Below are 14,989 nucleotides of genomic sequence, written 5' to 3'. Positions count from 1 at the left end.
TTTAAGAGTCATATTCGAGATTCAGATTATAGTGGAAACTGTGGATCCAACCACTCAGTAATTTAAATTCCTACTTCTCCCCCTGAGAAAACTCAATGCTCACCTCTGCATGTGGTTCTCAGACTAAGAGCTCGAGATACACACTACAGCAGACGGCTGACGACTAGACTGAGTCACATGTCTACAACATAGAGTTAAAAACGTGTTTGAATTGGAAATTAGGAAACAATAGACAAATTCCTTGAAAGGTTCGTGCATGGAGAAGATTGATTAAAATTTTTTTTGTGGACATATGTCATCGCTGGTTACACTGTGTCAAAATAAACCTCAATAACCATGCAAACACACAGAAAACAAGCCAACTCAGCAGAAATCAAAAGTTAAATGCATCATTGGGTTTGCCTGTTTGCCACTGTATTGTTTGAGCCCACTGTGTTCACCTGTGCTGGGTTGTTTTCAGACATTCTTTCCACGGGATTCTCTTTGCTTTTCACTTCTGTCATTGGATGATTCTGGCTGGTTTTCTGTGTGTTTGCAGCTTCATCTTTTTTTTGTCTGTTATTGAGGTTTCTTATAACATACGGCGTATCCAGCAATGGTGTATGCCCAAAAACATTTTTTAAATAAACTAATTCCTGCAAGAATACGCAACTGCTACCAATGGTGCAGATACCTACGTTAAAAAAAATTTTGGAAGAAGAGAAATGAATATACAAGCAGCATACAGAGTAACAATCTTTATTAAACAAATCGGAATGCAGCTAAGAAAATGATATTTGATACATTATCGATACTCACGACGTGTGTAAGAATGATATAACAAACGTCAAAAAAAAAATATTAGTAACAATTACATAAAATATTTTATACATATCAATCATTCCTCTTCATCTTTGGTTTATTTACAAATATTTCTCCACAATGCAATTTTGATTCTATTGTTTGAAGAAAAAAAAAACAGATGTGATTGTGCATATATTCACGATAGATATATTTATTTTAAATCCATTTTGTTTAGTGGTTTTAAATTTCCCTACACCTGTAGTTGCAATGAAAATAAACTACCTTTTTTTTCTTTACATTACACTTGATGTGATATGAAAGCATGCCCCTGAAGCCTCGTGCACACCACAAGGACGCTACAACAGAGTATAATGAAGAGGGTCACGCACGCACGGGAGCGGCCGCTACTGCCGCCGCGCGGCCTCCAGGGCCCGCAGGATGTGCAGGAACAGGTTGATGATGTCCAGGTACAGGGTGATGGTCGCCGTGATGTACTCCTCCGGCGAGAGAGACTTCATCAGCATCTGCACCGTCACACCACACACCCTGACACTGCCCGCCACATCTCACGAGCCAAACTAGGGGCGTACACAGGGGGACAGATCTACTCATCTTCTCCCCCCCGAAAAGAGAGAAAGAGAGAAAGAGAGAAAGAGAGAGAGAGAGAGAGAGAGAGAGAGAGAAGGAAAGAGAGAGGGAAAGGGAGGGAGAGAGGGGGGAGAGAGAGGGAGAGAAAAAGAAAACACACACACTACAAAAACAACACTACCATTCTCACCAACAAAAGGGAAGAATTTGAAAGCAGGCAAAGAGGTTCTATCCTCACTTAAAATTAAATTCTGCAGACGCTCGTGTCATCATTCATTGGCAGGGACGAGATTATACGGTGAACTGCGATAAAGCCGAAATAACACTGAAAAGCATGTCGCTACACCATATAACACTTAAATGGAACCAAAAAAAATCATGAAATTAATCAGCATATTTAATCAAAACGTAACTCAAAATCTACAAAAACCTAATTTTTTAATAGATTTAAATTCAATGAATGCTAATTATTTAGCATGGAGTTAGTACCAAAATGTATGTAGTAACAGATGTTTTTTTTTTACTTTTAAGCCATTGATAACATTTTTCAAACGCACATATACTTGTTCCCAGTATCATTGTTTCCATATCATTATATTGCAAAATCCTGTATCAGTCAAAATGACACTGTTTTGGTGAAGTAAGTATCACTGAACAAGTAACAGTTTTATGTGTTGAAAATTGTGTTATCTTTATGAATTTATGAAGAACACCAAAATCCTTGTTTTACAAACAAAATTGGCCTACAAACTAAAACCATATAATCTTGCCCCTACATATGTATCAGGACACAATCATAGGCAGTGCCATTGTAGGGATGTAGCTTTCATAAATATGTAGCACATTTCATTTAAGAATTTCAGGTTAAGAAAAATAACACTTGGAAAGGTCCCCATATAGCCACTTGTCTGAGAGTATGAGGAAGAGAGGTGGTGGTCAGGAGGGGGGGGGGGGGGGGGGGGTAGCATCAAATATTTATTTCTGTAGATCCCTTCTAGCTTTCTGTCCTACAAATCCTGGCTACACCTAACGACTAAACAGAACTCATTTTTAAGATTCATAACAATGCAACATACTTACATATTATGTGCAGGAATAGTAAAAAATAAATTTCCTAGATGATTTTATAAATATAACTTTTTAAAATGTAAAAAATAAAAAAAATCAATTTAGGGGAACACAAAAATGATGCATTCTTCACTTAAGAAGAAACAACCCCATCTAAGTGACTTTTTCCTTTCTTTTCAATTTTTGTTTCTATTCCTCCATGGAAAGAACGCATTTAGCATCTTCACACGACGTGTTTTGCTAAATGTCTACTTCATAAATATGTAAATCTAACACAAAAAAAAATCGTGTTGTTATGTTTGCAATTGGTAGTTTGCTTTTTGTCACATAGGCAATGTTGTTTCTTACGCTACAATATTTTCTATTTTTGAAAGCATTAAAATTTTGCAACCAGTCTATATTCAAACTTGCAGCTTTTCCAAAGGCCACTGCTATGTCAGCACTTATTGAATGACTTGATAAAGGTTTAGGTATTCCAATCAGTTCTGATTGTAGTCTGGTGTCCTGGCACGGACCTGGGTGTCGAAGACGATGAAGAGAGAGAAGACCACGGCTCCGCCCACTGCGATGGCCAGCTCCAGCGCAGTGCTGCCAACCACCATCTGCACCAGGCCCGCCATCAGCAGCATCATCAGGGCCATGAACAGGCTGCCAACACGACAGGCGGAGCTCATTCGCCACACCCCAGTACTCCAACATTACACTGTGCAGACAGGACTTTATTGTTTCCATCAATAATGCAATCTTCATTTTATTATTCTTGATTTTAGTGTCAAGTTTTTATTTTTATCAATACAGTACTTATTTATAAAGAGAACATTTACATGAGCAAAATTTGATAAACAAGTTATCTTTACATACAGGTTTCGTTAAGTGTAAATTTGACTGAATAAAACAGTACCTATAAAACATATATATTTTTTTTAAAGGAATTTTTTTTTTGTCCAAAGGAATTATTCAGTAAAAATTCAATAGACAAACATTTAAATTTATAACAAAATTTATGATTTTAAATGTTTGGTATAGAATTAAATATTCATAATTGTAACTGAACCAAATATAAAAAATGTAGTCAAGAATTAAACTTGACCATTTGCTTCAAAAATTTGTGGTGAGATGCTGCTTAAAATGAGTATGAGTACAGCATATGTATATTGATAAAAGATAGTTACACAAAAAAAACTGCAATTCTTCTGTAATGTTTCTTAGTTAACGAGAAATATTTCTAGATTTAAATATTGATTTTGGTCAATGTCTAGAGCCCATGAAAAATGGTAAATAAAACTGCCTGATTTCGGTAAATAAATTCTAGGATTTCGATGCTATATTTCGGTAAAAAAAATTTTTTTTTGTTAAATGAGTGCATTTGTTCTACTACCTAATTATTTAATTTCATGATACACACACAAAGCTGTACATGATACTTGATAGAGCAATCACTAGATTCCTGCATAAGCCTTACAGAAGTGGAAATGTTATCTAGTAGATTATATGTATACACATTACTTAAATATTACATCACAAATAGTGTCTAGAATTTTACAGTCTGTGTTTATGTATTTAAACATTTTGAGTATTAAATAGGCCTATGCTATGTTCCTGCACAAAACTTTATAGTATTAATTTTTTCCTGTCAGGAGAATTGGCCACTTTGGCCAAATAGTTTGGTAAACATGTAAGAAAGGGTTCCCTAAAAAATTAGTTAGTTACAATGATTATAGTACATGTAAAATTTCAGGCTCAAAGTTTTTTTTTAATTTACTATAATTTTGTTGTACTAAACATTTTCCGGCCTATTTCCCATAAAATTGTGTTTATTAGGACGTTAGAACCTTAACACATTTCCTTGACTAACCTTTCATGTATTCATTTAACCATCCCCTCATAGCTGGGTGATCTAGCTTCTCTAGGGAAATATTTGCAGAAACAATTGCATGCACTGTATAGCTTGAAAATTTGACTTTAATTTCCTTTGCTCGTTTACGGAGAACAATATTATCCTCGAGTGTCACTTGCCTTTTAACTCCACAACCTGATGGTGATGTTTGCCTTTTTTTCTTCTCTAAATGAGATGCTCGCTGTTTGCAGTGTTTTTCACAAGTATCTTTCCTTTTCCAATCTACTACCGTATTGCAAAATTTACACATCATTATCCAATTTTCTTTATTAAAAACAATGAATCCTTCATGCTCGTATTCTTTAGCTCGTTCAAACACTGATACGACCTTAGGCATTGTGAAGTATCAAGTAAACTTCAAACTAAACAAACCGCAACTACCTATTTTCGTTCACATTTACCTATTTACATGGAATGTAGGATCTTTTCAAACCTCATTTGGTCATTTCACATGACCGGCGTATTGCGACATTAAAATCCCATAACCTCTCTGTTATTATTTACAAGCAATACAACAACGGAACAGAGATAAGTATCTCTGCCATGGAAACGAATATGGTCAAACTGGTAACTTCATCTACATCCTGCTAGGATCGCTTATAAATGGTTGCCGCTTTCAGGCCGAGTGTTTGGTATTTATTTTGCTTCAACTTATCTATGGCGCATCTCATAATAAAGATGGCTTACGATGTTTTTGTTTACTAAACAAATATTTTTTGCGGCAAAAGTATTATTGTGAAACTTAATATTCATATTGCGTTAAAATTCTGACATTTCGCTGGTATTTCGTGAAACAACAAGAATATCGCGAATAGTAATGAATTTCACGGCATCGAAGGTTATTTCGTGAAAACGAAATGCTGTAAAATCAAAATAGGCGTTTGGAAACACATTTGTAAGTGCTTAGAATGAAGTTCCAAAATCGTTAGTAAAATTTCACGATTTCGTCATTAACGAAATTTGAGTACCTCTATAATGTCTTATTAAGTTATTAATTCAATACTATCAACATGAATAAAAAATTGCAATGTTAAAAACCCAAAACCACAGGTTTCTCGTAGGCCTTTAGCTATATCTGTAGATATAAGCTATACACTGCATTAAAAAAAAAAGGGCCAAAACTAATGACTTATGAAATTGATTCTATGTTTTAACGGTGAATTTTGATGCATTTTTTTTCTGCTTTGCATTTTGGTGTTATGCTATGATTCGACTTCCATCTCTGTGTTTGATGTCTACTGACTTCACATTAGCTGTCATTTCGGTTTCATCGCTATTCACCATACAATCTTGTCTCTAGCAATTAGAAGAGAAACACTCACTGTTTATAAACACACGTGTGTAAACAAATGAATTAATTGTAGAGCATAGAGAGATCTTGCATATGTACTGGGTTACCCTCCAAAAACAAATAGGCCTACTACTGCTTTAAAATGATAATTAGACTGTTGAATTATTCACAACTCCAACCATCGTGTTCACATATTGTCCACAGCTCAACAGTTCCCAAAGTTACAGAAAAACGTTTAAATTTTTTTCAATACTAGTATACGAGATACGAACCAATTACTTAAATAATTGTTTGATACACGTTTAAGAGGTCAAGAAGTTTGCATTTTCAATCCCGGACGCGACTCGTCGTTCCGCTAACATTTCGAGACAGTAGTGAAATAACTTTGATTTTTCAAATGCTGGGAAAGTGCTTATTTTTACCGAGCTTGTGAATACCATTTGATTTGGTCACAGTTAATAGCTTTAAGTTTGAACTTCGGCAAGTTGTGAGTTTTTTTTTGATTTGTGCACGAACTCACTTAGGTTACCGTGCAGTGTTCTATTGGGATATGGGGGGGGGGGGGAAGGGAGGAAGACGTTTTATCAACGATACTGGCACATCGACCTTAATCAATCTGCAGCAACATTTATTTCTGGCCAACGTATTGAAAAAAATAAATCCCCAGTTATTTTTTTTTCTAAACGTGAAATTGTTGGGATCCCATCCAGCTGTACCAAACATGCCTAGTGTGTCTGGAGGCGGAGAGGGCTGCTCACCCGACGCCGAGGCCGGAGAAGTCGCGCTTGGTCTGCAGGGTGAAGGCTGTCAGGCCGGCCACCACGGCCACCGTGAGCAGCAGGGCGTGCAATACGACGGCCTGCTCGTAGTAGGTCACCAACACGCCCACCGAGTACGCCTGCACCAGCGTCTGCGCACACGCACGCACACACACGCACACTCTCTCTCTGTCCTCTCCCGACTCTCGCCGGCACTTTCAAGGCCAAGGTCACGTTCTGCCAGATCATCGAACAGCAACACCAAACGTGAAGCGTGAACTTTAACTCGCTAGGAAACAGCAGGAAACACTGTACTAGGGAGTTGTAAGACACCTAAGGGGCCTGTTGAAAAATGATGAATAGAATACACTATTTATTTTAATACACACAAAATATTTATTAAAAATTCAATTTCTTTTTATATTGTGCTTTATATCAGTCACATTATCTGGCTAAAGAACAAAAAAGATTTCATTTAATTAGAATTTAAGATTTAAATGGAAATTTTTCTTACATAATTTTATTGATTATTTGTATAATGTAGCAATGAAAATCATTATTTTATTTCATGCTAGTGAATTATTTTTAATTCTAAAAGATAAAGTTGCTTATTTAAATAGATTTTCAGCAGTATTACCACATTAATTTAAAATTCCAGGCTTTGCCTTCCTGCTGAAAAAAAAAGTTGGGGAATTAAATAACTTTAACAAGCCAGTTTATTATTTTAATTTCATGCATGTATTATATTCAAAACAACCATAAAAATTACTCTCTTGTTCCGAATCTCTTAGGTATGCATACTCATATAAGATATTCCAAGAAGACATTAGAAGTAAAACTAGCAACGTAATTTCTTTTGTAAAAAATTAATAAATTGAAGAGTTAAAATAGTGAAGTATATATTGGGACATAGTTACTTTTACCTTTGAGGAGTTCAATTTTTCTGCACAATGATTTTAAAAGTTAGTTTTAAAGCATCAAAATATTTCTCAATTACCACAGTTCATAGGCACTCCAAAAGAAAAGGCATAAGTAGAGACCGGAAAAATCCGCGATATCAATGACCTGTAGGATATACTCCATGATCCTCTACGCACGCGGGAAAATTACTTTTGCTCATTGGCTACTGACTCGTGACACCTGTTAACTGGGACGTTCATGATTCGATACTTCTTTTGTTGAAGGTTTTTCCATTGGCCGAGTGTCATTCAGATAAACTGTGGCCCAATCACTGATGCGGTAAAAAAAAGCAAACGTTTTTGGATTCTAGACTATCGTGAAATGAATTCGCGAAATTTTTCCGGTCTCTAGGCATAAGGCACATAAAAGTGGCATAAGTGACGCAGTTCTTACGCATGACGACTAAGCTCTTTTCAACTTGCTGGACAAACAAGTAATTCCAGATTTCTTTTAAGAGTTACCTAACCTCTCACTGTTTTCCAGACACTAAAACAGTCCCTGGCCAGTTCCAGGCTTGCTTGAAAGCGGGACCGGGAGGGTGGAGGGTGGAGGGGGGAGAGACTCACGAAGCCGGCGAGCAGGGCGAGGTTGGCCGGGAACTCCCGCCTCTTGACGTGCAGCGCGACCAGGAACACGAAGCTGAGCACGAAGGCACACACCAGCAGCCAGTCACTGCCAAGCACACACACACCCCGCGGTGAGCGCGCCGTCCCGCGCCGTCTCGCAAGTCTCGTTCGAACACTCCACAAGGCTGAGGCACTCCTCATCATTACACTCATGGATACAAGGTTTTATGGTTTCAATTTCAGGCCAATTTTGTTTTTAAAACAGTTGATTTCGATGTGATTCATTTCATTACTTTACAAAATTTGTTTACTCAAAATGATAGCATATCACTGAAAAATATTACACTTAAATGTTCCATGATACTAATTTCTCCAAAAAAGAAGTTCATTTTGACCAATACATGATACACTCTTACAATATAATGATTTGTAATACGCACATACAACTATTCGGAACAAATAAAATAAATCTGTTAGGTAGTTCCGTGTTTGAAAAATTAGGTTAACAGTTGCACAATTAGAAAAAAAAGTACATTTTTATTGAAAATGCTGATTTGTTTCATAATTTTAATTGCATTTTGATGCTATGTGGTATATTGGCTGTACATAAACCCAGGAGCGCACGGGAAGAAAATGGGGGGCCCACAAAAAGTTAAAAATTTATTACAATTTGTAATTCCCAGCAACAAAAAGAAAGGAATTTGACAGCAGACAGCAGGCAAGGTGGTTCTGTTCCGCCCCTTCTCCCCCAAATAAAATTTTTTGTGTGTCGATATTTTCGCACAAAGTTGACGCATTTATGACTCAGAGGATGTGGTCCGGACACTGAATGAAGGAACGTGTTACTTGGAGTGTATGAAGGCCTTCACGTCCTCCTGCAGCATGCAGACGCCCGCCACGGCCGTGGTGATGAGCAGCTGCACCCCCAGCAGGCCGTACACCTTGCGCAGGAACCCTGCGCACACACAGCACGGCACGTCACGTCCACCGCTTCCGGCACGGGGCGTGCCACTACAACCAACACTTACAATCAGGGGCGCGACAACAAGGAAAGGGGGGGGGGGGCTAGGGTATTTTGCCCCCCCCCCCCCCTTCTGAAACCATTGAAGTGGGGGCGAACGGGGGCAAAGAAAGTGTTGTGTAATCAATTTTTAGATAATAAAACTGCTTAAATAGCACTATTTTCCATCTTGAAATACAAATTTTCCCGGGGGAGGACCCCCCGGACCTCCCCACTTCAATAGGGGGGGGGGGGGGGGGGGGGGGGATCGATGATTCTGTATAAAAAGGTATATTTTACCCCCCTTTGGAAATTTAGTTGTTGAGCCCCTGCTTACAATTACATTACAACTAGAAGCACTTGCTTCTAGAGTTGCGTATTGCTTATTTTTATGCGCAGGGCCTGATTAACCCTTAGGTTAATTAGGCTGCAGCCTATGACGCGAGGATCGAGAGAAGGGGGGGGGGGGGGGGGGGTTGCGCTGAAATTTAGGTCTTCGCATGCACTATTAATCTAGCATCACTGCATCTACCCTACATATTTCAACCAGACCGAGACAACACACTAAAACTAAATGCGCTGCGAACTGAAAAAGATGATTTTAACTTTTATAGGTAGTATGAACCATGATAAAATTTTCACACTAGTAAACAAAGTCTAAACTAATATATGTACTACTTTTTAGGCCGATCGTAATACTCACACCTGGCGGGGGCGCGTCCTCATATATTAGCTTAGGGCGGACAGAACTCTTGATGCGTTTATTAAAATTTGTATTTTAATGGGGGTGAAAAGGGGGTAGTTTTAATTTATTTAAAAAAAAATTGTATTTCTGAGACTAATTAAGTAAGGTAAAAATAAAAAATAAACTAATAATCTGTGAATCAGAACGTTCTGTGGTCTGACACCAACCGAACCGCTCGCATGGAGATTTATTGGGGTGGGTTCTGCCTGCCTGCCAGTTGGGTTATTGATAAACTGAAATATAAATTTTCAAAAGAATAACATGTACATGCCTTCAAGCGATAACAAGTTTCAGAATTTTTAGTTCGTACAGAATTTTAAAAAAAATTAACTTTAGAATACAGAAATCTGTTATAAATTTGTACATGTATCAATGTCTCACTTTGATGTTAGTGTGCTTTTAGATAAGTAAAATGTATGTATTACAATTATTCAAGTGCAAATTACATGTTCAACAGCCTTAATGCACCCACCATAATGTAAGGCTCAATGGAATAAATATTTAAATAAATAAATGAAAAAAAAAATATATATATATGGGTGTGTGTAATCATGAACATGCATTAGAAGTTATACTTACTTGGCATAATGAAAATAAATTTTATTTTGCATTCATATAATAGAAACAACATTATAAAAATCAGGGCCGCTGAGAGAATTTATGGGCCCCTGGGCAGCTGGGGTAGTAGGCCCCCTTCCTTTTTTTTTTTTTGCATACCACTTCTACGTAGGCCTATACCATAAATATATATGGTATCGTAAAATGTATTCCTTCATTTGAACATACATAATGATTTCCTAGTTACGCAAAAAAAAAGAGCATTAGCATGTATTATCTCAGTGACCTTTTACATTATTGTTAATCCCATCAAAATACAAATAATAATTAATTTTGATGTATATATTGCTAAAAAAACAAAAAAATTCAAAATGGTAATCAGAAATTGCATTATTTAATGAGTGTTTAAAATACATAAGTATAATAATTTATTCAGAATGTAAATATTATTAAAATAATGTAAAGTAATAATAAATTTTATTACTTCGAAAACATCAAACACACTGAACCACGTTCATTACATTGAAACATTTGTAATACATATTAATTATTTATAACGTTCCAGGGACATCGGAACGTTTTCATTAGTTGGGGGGGGGGGGGGGCGAAGAGATGTATCACACTTACCTCAGTCATAGAGCGGGTGGTCCGGGGGCCCTCCTCGGAAAAATTTTGGAATTTTAGATGCAAAATTATGCTATTTAATGAGTTTCCGAACCAAAATATTAAATATACCATTCCAAGAATTTGATGACGTAGTATGTATTAAATACTACTCTGACAGTAGATGTAGTACAATTTAAATATAATACCATCTAGGAATTTGCAATCATTTTACAGTATACTGACAATCATAAATTTGATTTTCTAATCAATGTGATCACCAATGCAACGTTTGTAACTACTGGTTGAGAAAAATACTACTAGGACCAAACATTTATTCTGGGAAAAGGAGGGGGAGAAATGCTACTGTCGCCCCCCCCCCCCCCCTCATGCATAACAGCACGAGGGCGACTCGCCCCTGCTGCCCCCCCCCCCCCCCCCTGTTCCGACGTCCCTGTAACGTTCCCATTTCTGCTACTACGCAAGTATGTTTTGGTGTGAACTGAATGTTACAAGTACCTACTGCTCGGTTAGGTTATTGGTTATCGACTGTAGTTTAAGGAACACACAAAACAATTTTTTATATATATATATATATATATATATATATATATATATATATATATATATATATATATATATATATATATATATATATATATATATATATATATAGTACAAGATGTTTTAATAGCAGGTTGAAAATGTTTTTCCAAACATTTATTTTCCACTTCCCAGCCGGGCGCCCGGGCCCCTAAGGCTACCGGGCCCCTGGGCATTTGCCCCTTTTGCCCCCCCCCCCCCCCCTCTCGGCGGCCCTGATAAAAATAAATAGAGTTGGTGAAGTACAAACTCAATCAAATTAAAAAAAATTAAATAAATACATAGAATCCAATATTAATATAGATATGAGTATAATTTTTTTTAGTAATATAATCCAGAAAATTTTTAATTAATAATGCAAATCAATAAATATGCTGAATGTTTATTCTCACTTATAATTTTATTTACTTATTAAAAAGTAATGTAATAATTTATAATGAAAATAAATTATTAATATGGAAACACAATCTGACGTATGTAAATACACTTGAAAAATTTCATAAACACAAATTCCATCACTAATATTCACAATAAATAAATGTTTTTTTAATTATGCGGACCATAATTCAATATCAGTCACTGAAGTGCATATGATTTAAAAGCACATGTATAATATTAATTTGTATGTAAAAAAATTTTGTTTTCATCCTGCGAAACTTTTGTTGAACGATGCGCGCGCACACGTGAAAATTCACTCTTAACTTTTTCCACAACGCACCTGAAGGAGCACGACCTCCGTAGAGCTCATGCCTCGAGGTTGGCAGCGCTGGCACTCACCCATGCGCACGTGCAGGCTGGCCTGGTGCACGTTGTTGCGGTACGCGAAGTCGTCCAGGATGCCCGGCTTGCCACCCAGCTCCGCGTCGGGCGTCATCAGTGGGACGCTGGCCATGTCTGCAGACCGCTCGCTCCTGCGACCGCGGGCAGAACCGAGCATCAGACACTCCGCGGGGAGACCAGGGGCCTGCTCGCGACACCCCGGCCGCAGTGTCCTGCGAGACACCTGCCGGGCGTTCGTACTAACAGAGTTTCAAACGTTAATGCTGCCGTTTTGCGAAATCCAACAGAGGGTGTCAAAGCGGAAAGATTGATTTTTAAAAGAATTAATACTTACTGATCTATTGAAATTAAAGGTTATATAACCTAAAGAACAATCATGCATGTAGAGTTGTGTTTCGAATTAAATCCATTTATCGAAATTCATGTTTTAAAGGAGCGAAAAAAGTGGGTAGTATTTTGTTTACTCTCTTTCCTTATCATTCTTGTTTCGACCAATTTAACACTTTAACTTTCTCCGCATAAACTGCATTCCATTGAGACCGTGTCTGATGGACGAGCGACAAGACAGTCTCCTGAGAAAGTGAGAGACGGCCGCACTAATGTTTGTCGCCAGGTGCGGTGTTGCGTCTCACCGCATCCAGTGTGGCCAAGCCCTTTGGCTCTGTCGCAGACGCCATGCTGACCATTTCGTTTTCCTGTCGTTTGCAAATACTTACCACTATAGCACTCTTTGATTCTATGTTTTGTCTCAGAATTTCTCTACAGATATTAACAAAAGCAGAATACCTCTAATTCAGGCTAGATAGTACCGGACCTTGTGTCTGGATTACTGAAAGTCCAGATTAACTGGAATTTGCCTTACTTAAACTGGATATGTGATAAGGAACATTGTCCCCAGGACTAATTGTTCTGAGTAAATTATCCATTTGTATTTTACAGTAAATAGCTGAATGTGTTTGTGATGCAAAGCTGTATTATAACATAAATAAATAGGATTTGGACAATTATAATTACAAAACTTTGATATAAACTGGATAAGTAATAAGGAACAATTACCTAGGGTTAGATATAGGAATGTCGATAGTGTTAGAAAACTACAAAACAGCATTTTCTGAATTTTATTTTTGTTTTTTAATTGAAAAGCCACTACTCGAAAAATTTATCTTAAAATACTTCAACTAGTGTGGCTGACAGGTTAGGTTAGCTGCAATTAAAATACTTTACAATTATTTAAGCAGTTGGCTAAGAATTACCAAATTAAATTTAGCTATCTTAACCTAACCAACCATAAGTACTTACTATTTTATAGTTTTTTAATAAAGCGAACCAATCCTGTTCTTAAATTTTAACATGTTTAAAATGTTTACAAACACTCAGTAAGATAGTAAACTATTTTAAGTATCACAACACCCTCTTGGAGAATATACTCTTTAAATGACTAAAAACATGTTGGGTAATGAAAGCATTTTCAATTTTTTTTTTATTTTTTATGAATGGGTTCTTCTTCAGAATAACCTTTTATTGTATCCCGGGCTACCACTACAGCAATTTTAAGTACTGTAAAATGTTATCCATTTTTTTGTACACCTACTAACCAATGAGTTTCTTCGACTTTAGTCGCTACTGAAGATCACACTTTCATTCAAGCAACAAAAAACACTCTTTTTTTTTTCCTCTTTAAAACATAAAGTAGCCAGTAACTCTAAACAGATCAAATTTTGTAACTTAAGCAAATTGCAAAGTGCAGTACATCTTCTCAAGTCTGGCCTCAAAAGATGGTAGAAAAGGTTGAGTTTGTATTAAACTATGTACCCATATGCAGTTACTTATATTGATCACAATAAATTGAAACGCTAATATATGACACAAACACGATTTTTTTGTACCATTATAAAATTATACATTCTCTGAATAATTCTTGTTAATAAAATTTTTTAAAAATGAAAGTACAGCTATACTTACAGTAGAACACTGAAACGTTATGATATCTAATTTACATTTATTACCAACCTTTTATTAGATAAAGAAATTAAATTCACACTTCGCAGAATACAAATCACCAGAAGGAAAAGTAGAATGTATGACGTCTGATGTTTTTATTTATATTTGTGTGCGTTCAGTACTACATATAGGGATAGCCTTCAGTTCACAAAATTTAAAGTCACAACCCGAACCATTTCGAAATTTACCGAAGTAAAAAGATAGTTAAAGTTCAGTGTAAAGTGTAATAAATAACATTACTTTATATTTCCCCGTGATGATAGGTAATAATATGTTACATTTTTGTAAAACTGTTGCAAACCGTATGTATTCGTTACTGAGTAACGGGTGCGACATCTAGTAACGCATGCGCGCGCTTATTCGTTACAAAGAACGATGTTTGTTTATTATTAATAAAAGTATAATTTGGAAATTCGTCGTCCAAGTTTTTTACTGTTTATTAAAGGTATTGTGTGTTTAGACAAAGTTTTAGATTGGAAAATAAAAAACGTAAAAAGTATTTTTTACAAATTATAAATATGTATGTTTTTGTTTTTTATTATCGCGTATTTTCACGTTTCATGTTCTTATCTTAAAAGATATATTATAATAAAGCCGCTCTAATGAGATTTAATTGTTTTTTGGTTAACAAAATCTGTTAATCATCAAATATTTTAAATTGTTTATATTCGATTTATTATTATTTACGCGACGTCATACCGTACGCGTACGAAATACGACTCGATTCGTTGCTGTTACATAACATAGCATGTTATGCGGTATCAGAAGTAACGAGTAACGATACGAAA

The 14,989-nt window shown here is 36.3% G+C and overlaps 1 protein-coding gene across 1 annotated transcript; it reads right to left on the bottom strand.

Moving 5' to 3' along the window:
* Window positions 1–722: 722 nt before the first annotated feature.
* Window positions 723–14,491, bottom strand: LOC134538948 (protein lifeguard 4-like). Its single transcript, XM_063380565.1, has 7 exons — window positions 14,211–14,491; window positions 12,198–12,331; window positions 8,758–8,866; window positions 7,912–8,017; window positions 6,386–6,537; window positions 2,955–3,087; window positions 723–1,307 (listed from the first exon to the last, which is right to left on the bottom strand). Exons 2-7 carry the CDS (start codon window positions 12,310–12,312, stop codon window positions 1,188–1,190), a joined length of 735 nt encoding a protein of 244 aa, XP_063236635.1. The 5' UTR covers window positions 12,313–12,331; window positions 14,211–14,491; the 3' UTR covers window positions 723–1,187.
* Between the last annotated feature and the right edge of the window lie 498 nt (window positions 14,492–14,989).

Source organism: Bacillus rossius, chromosome 14 (genome assembly GCF_032445375.1).
Source record: "Bacillus rossius redtenbacheri isolate Brsri chromosome 14, Brsri_v3, whole genome shotgun sequence".
Taxonomy (NCBI): Eukaryota; Metazoa; Arthropoda; class Insecta; order Phasmatodea; family Bacillidae; genus Bacillus; species Bacillus rossius.
Note: the sequence above shows the minus strand (reverse complement) of the source record. Positions and strands in the feature narration are given on the sequence as shown.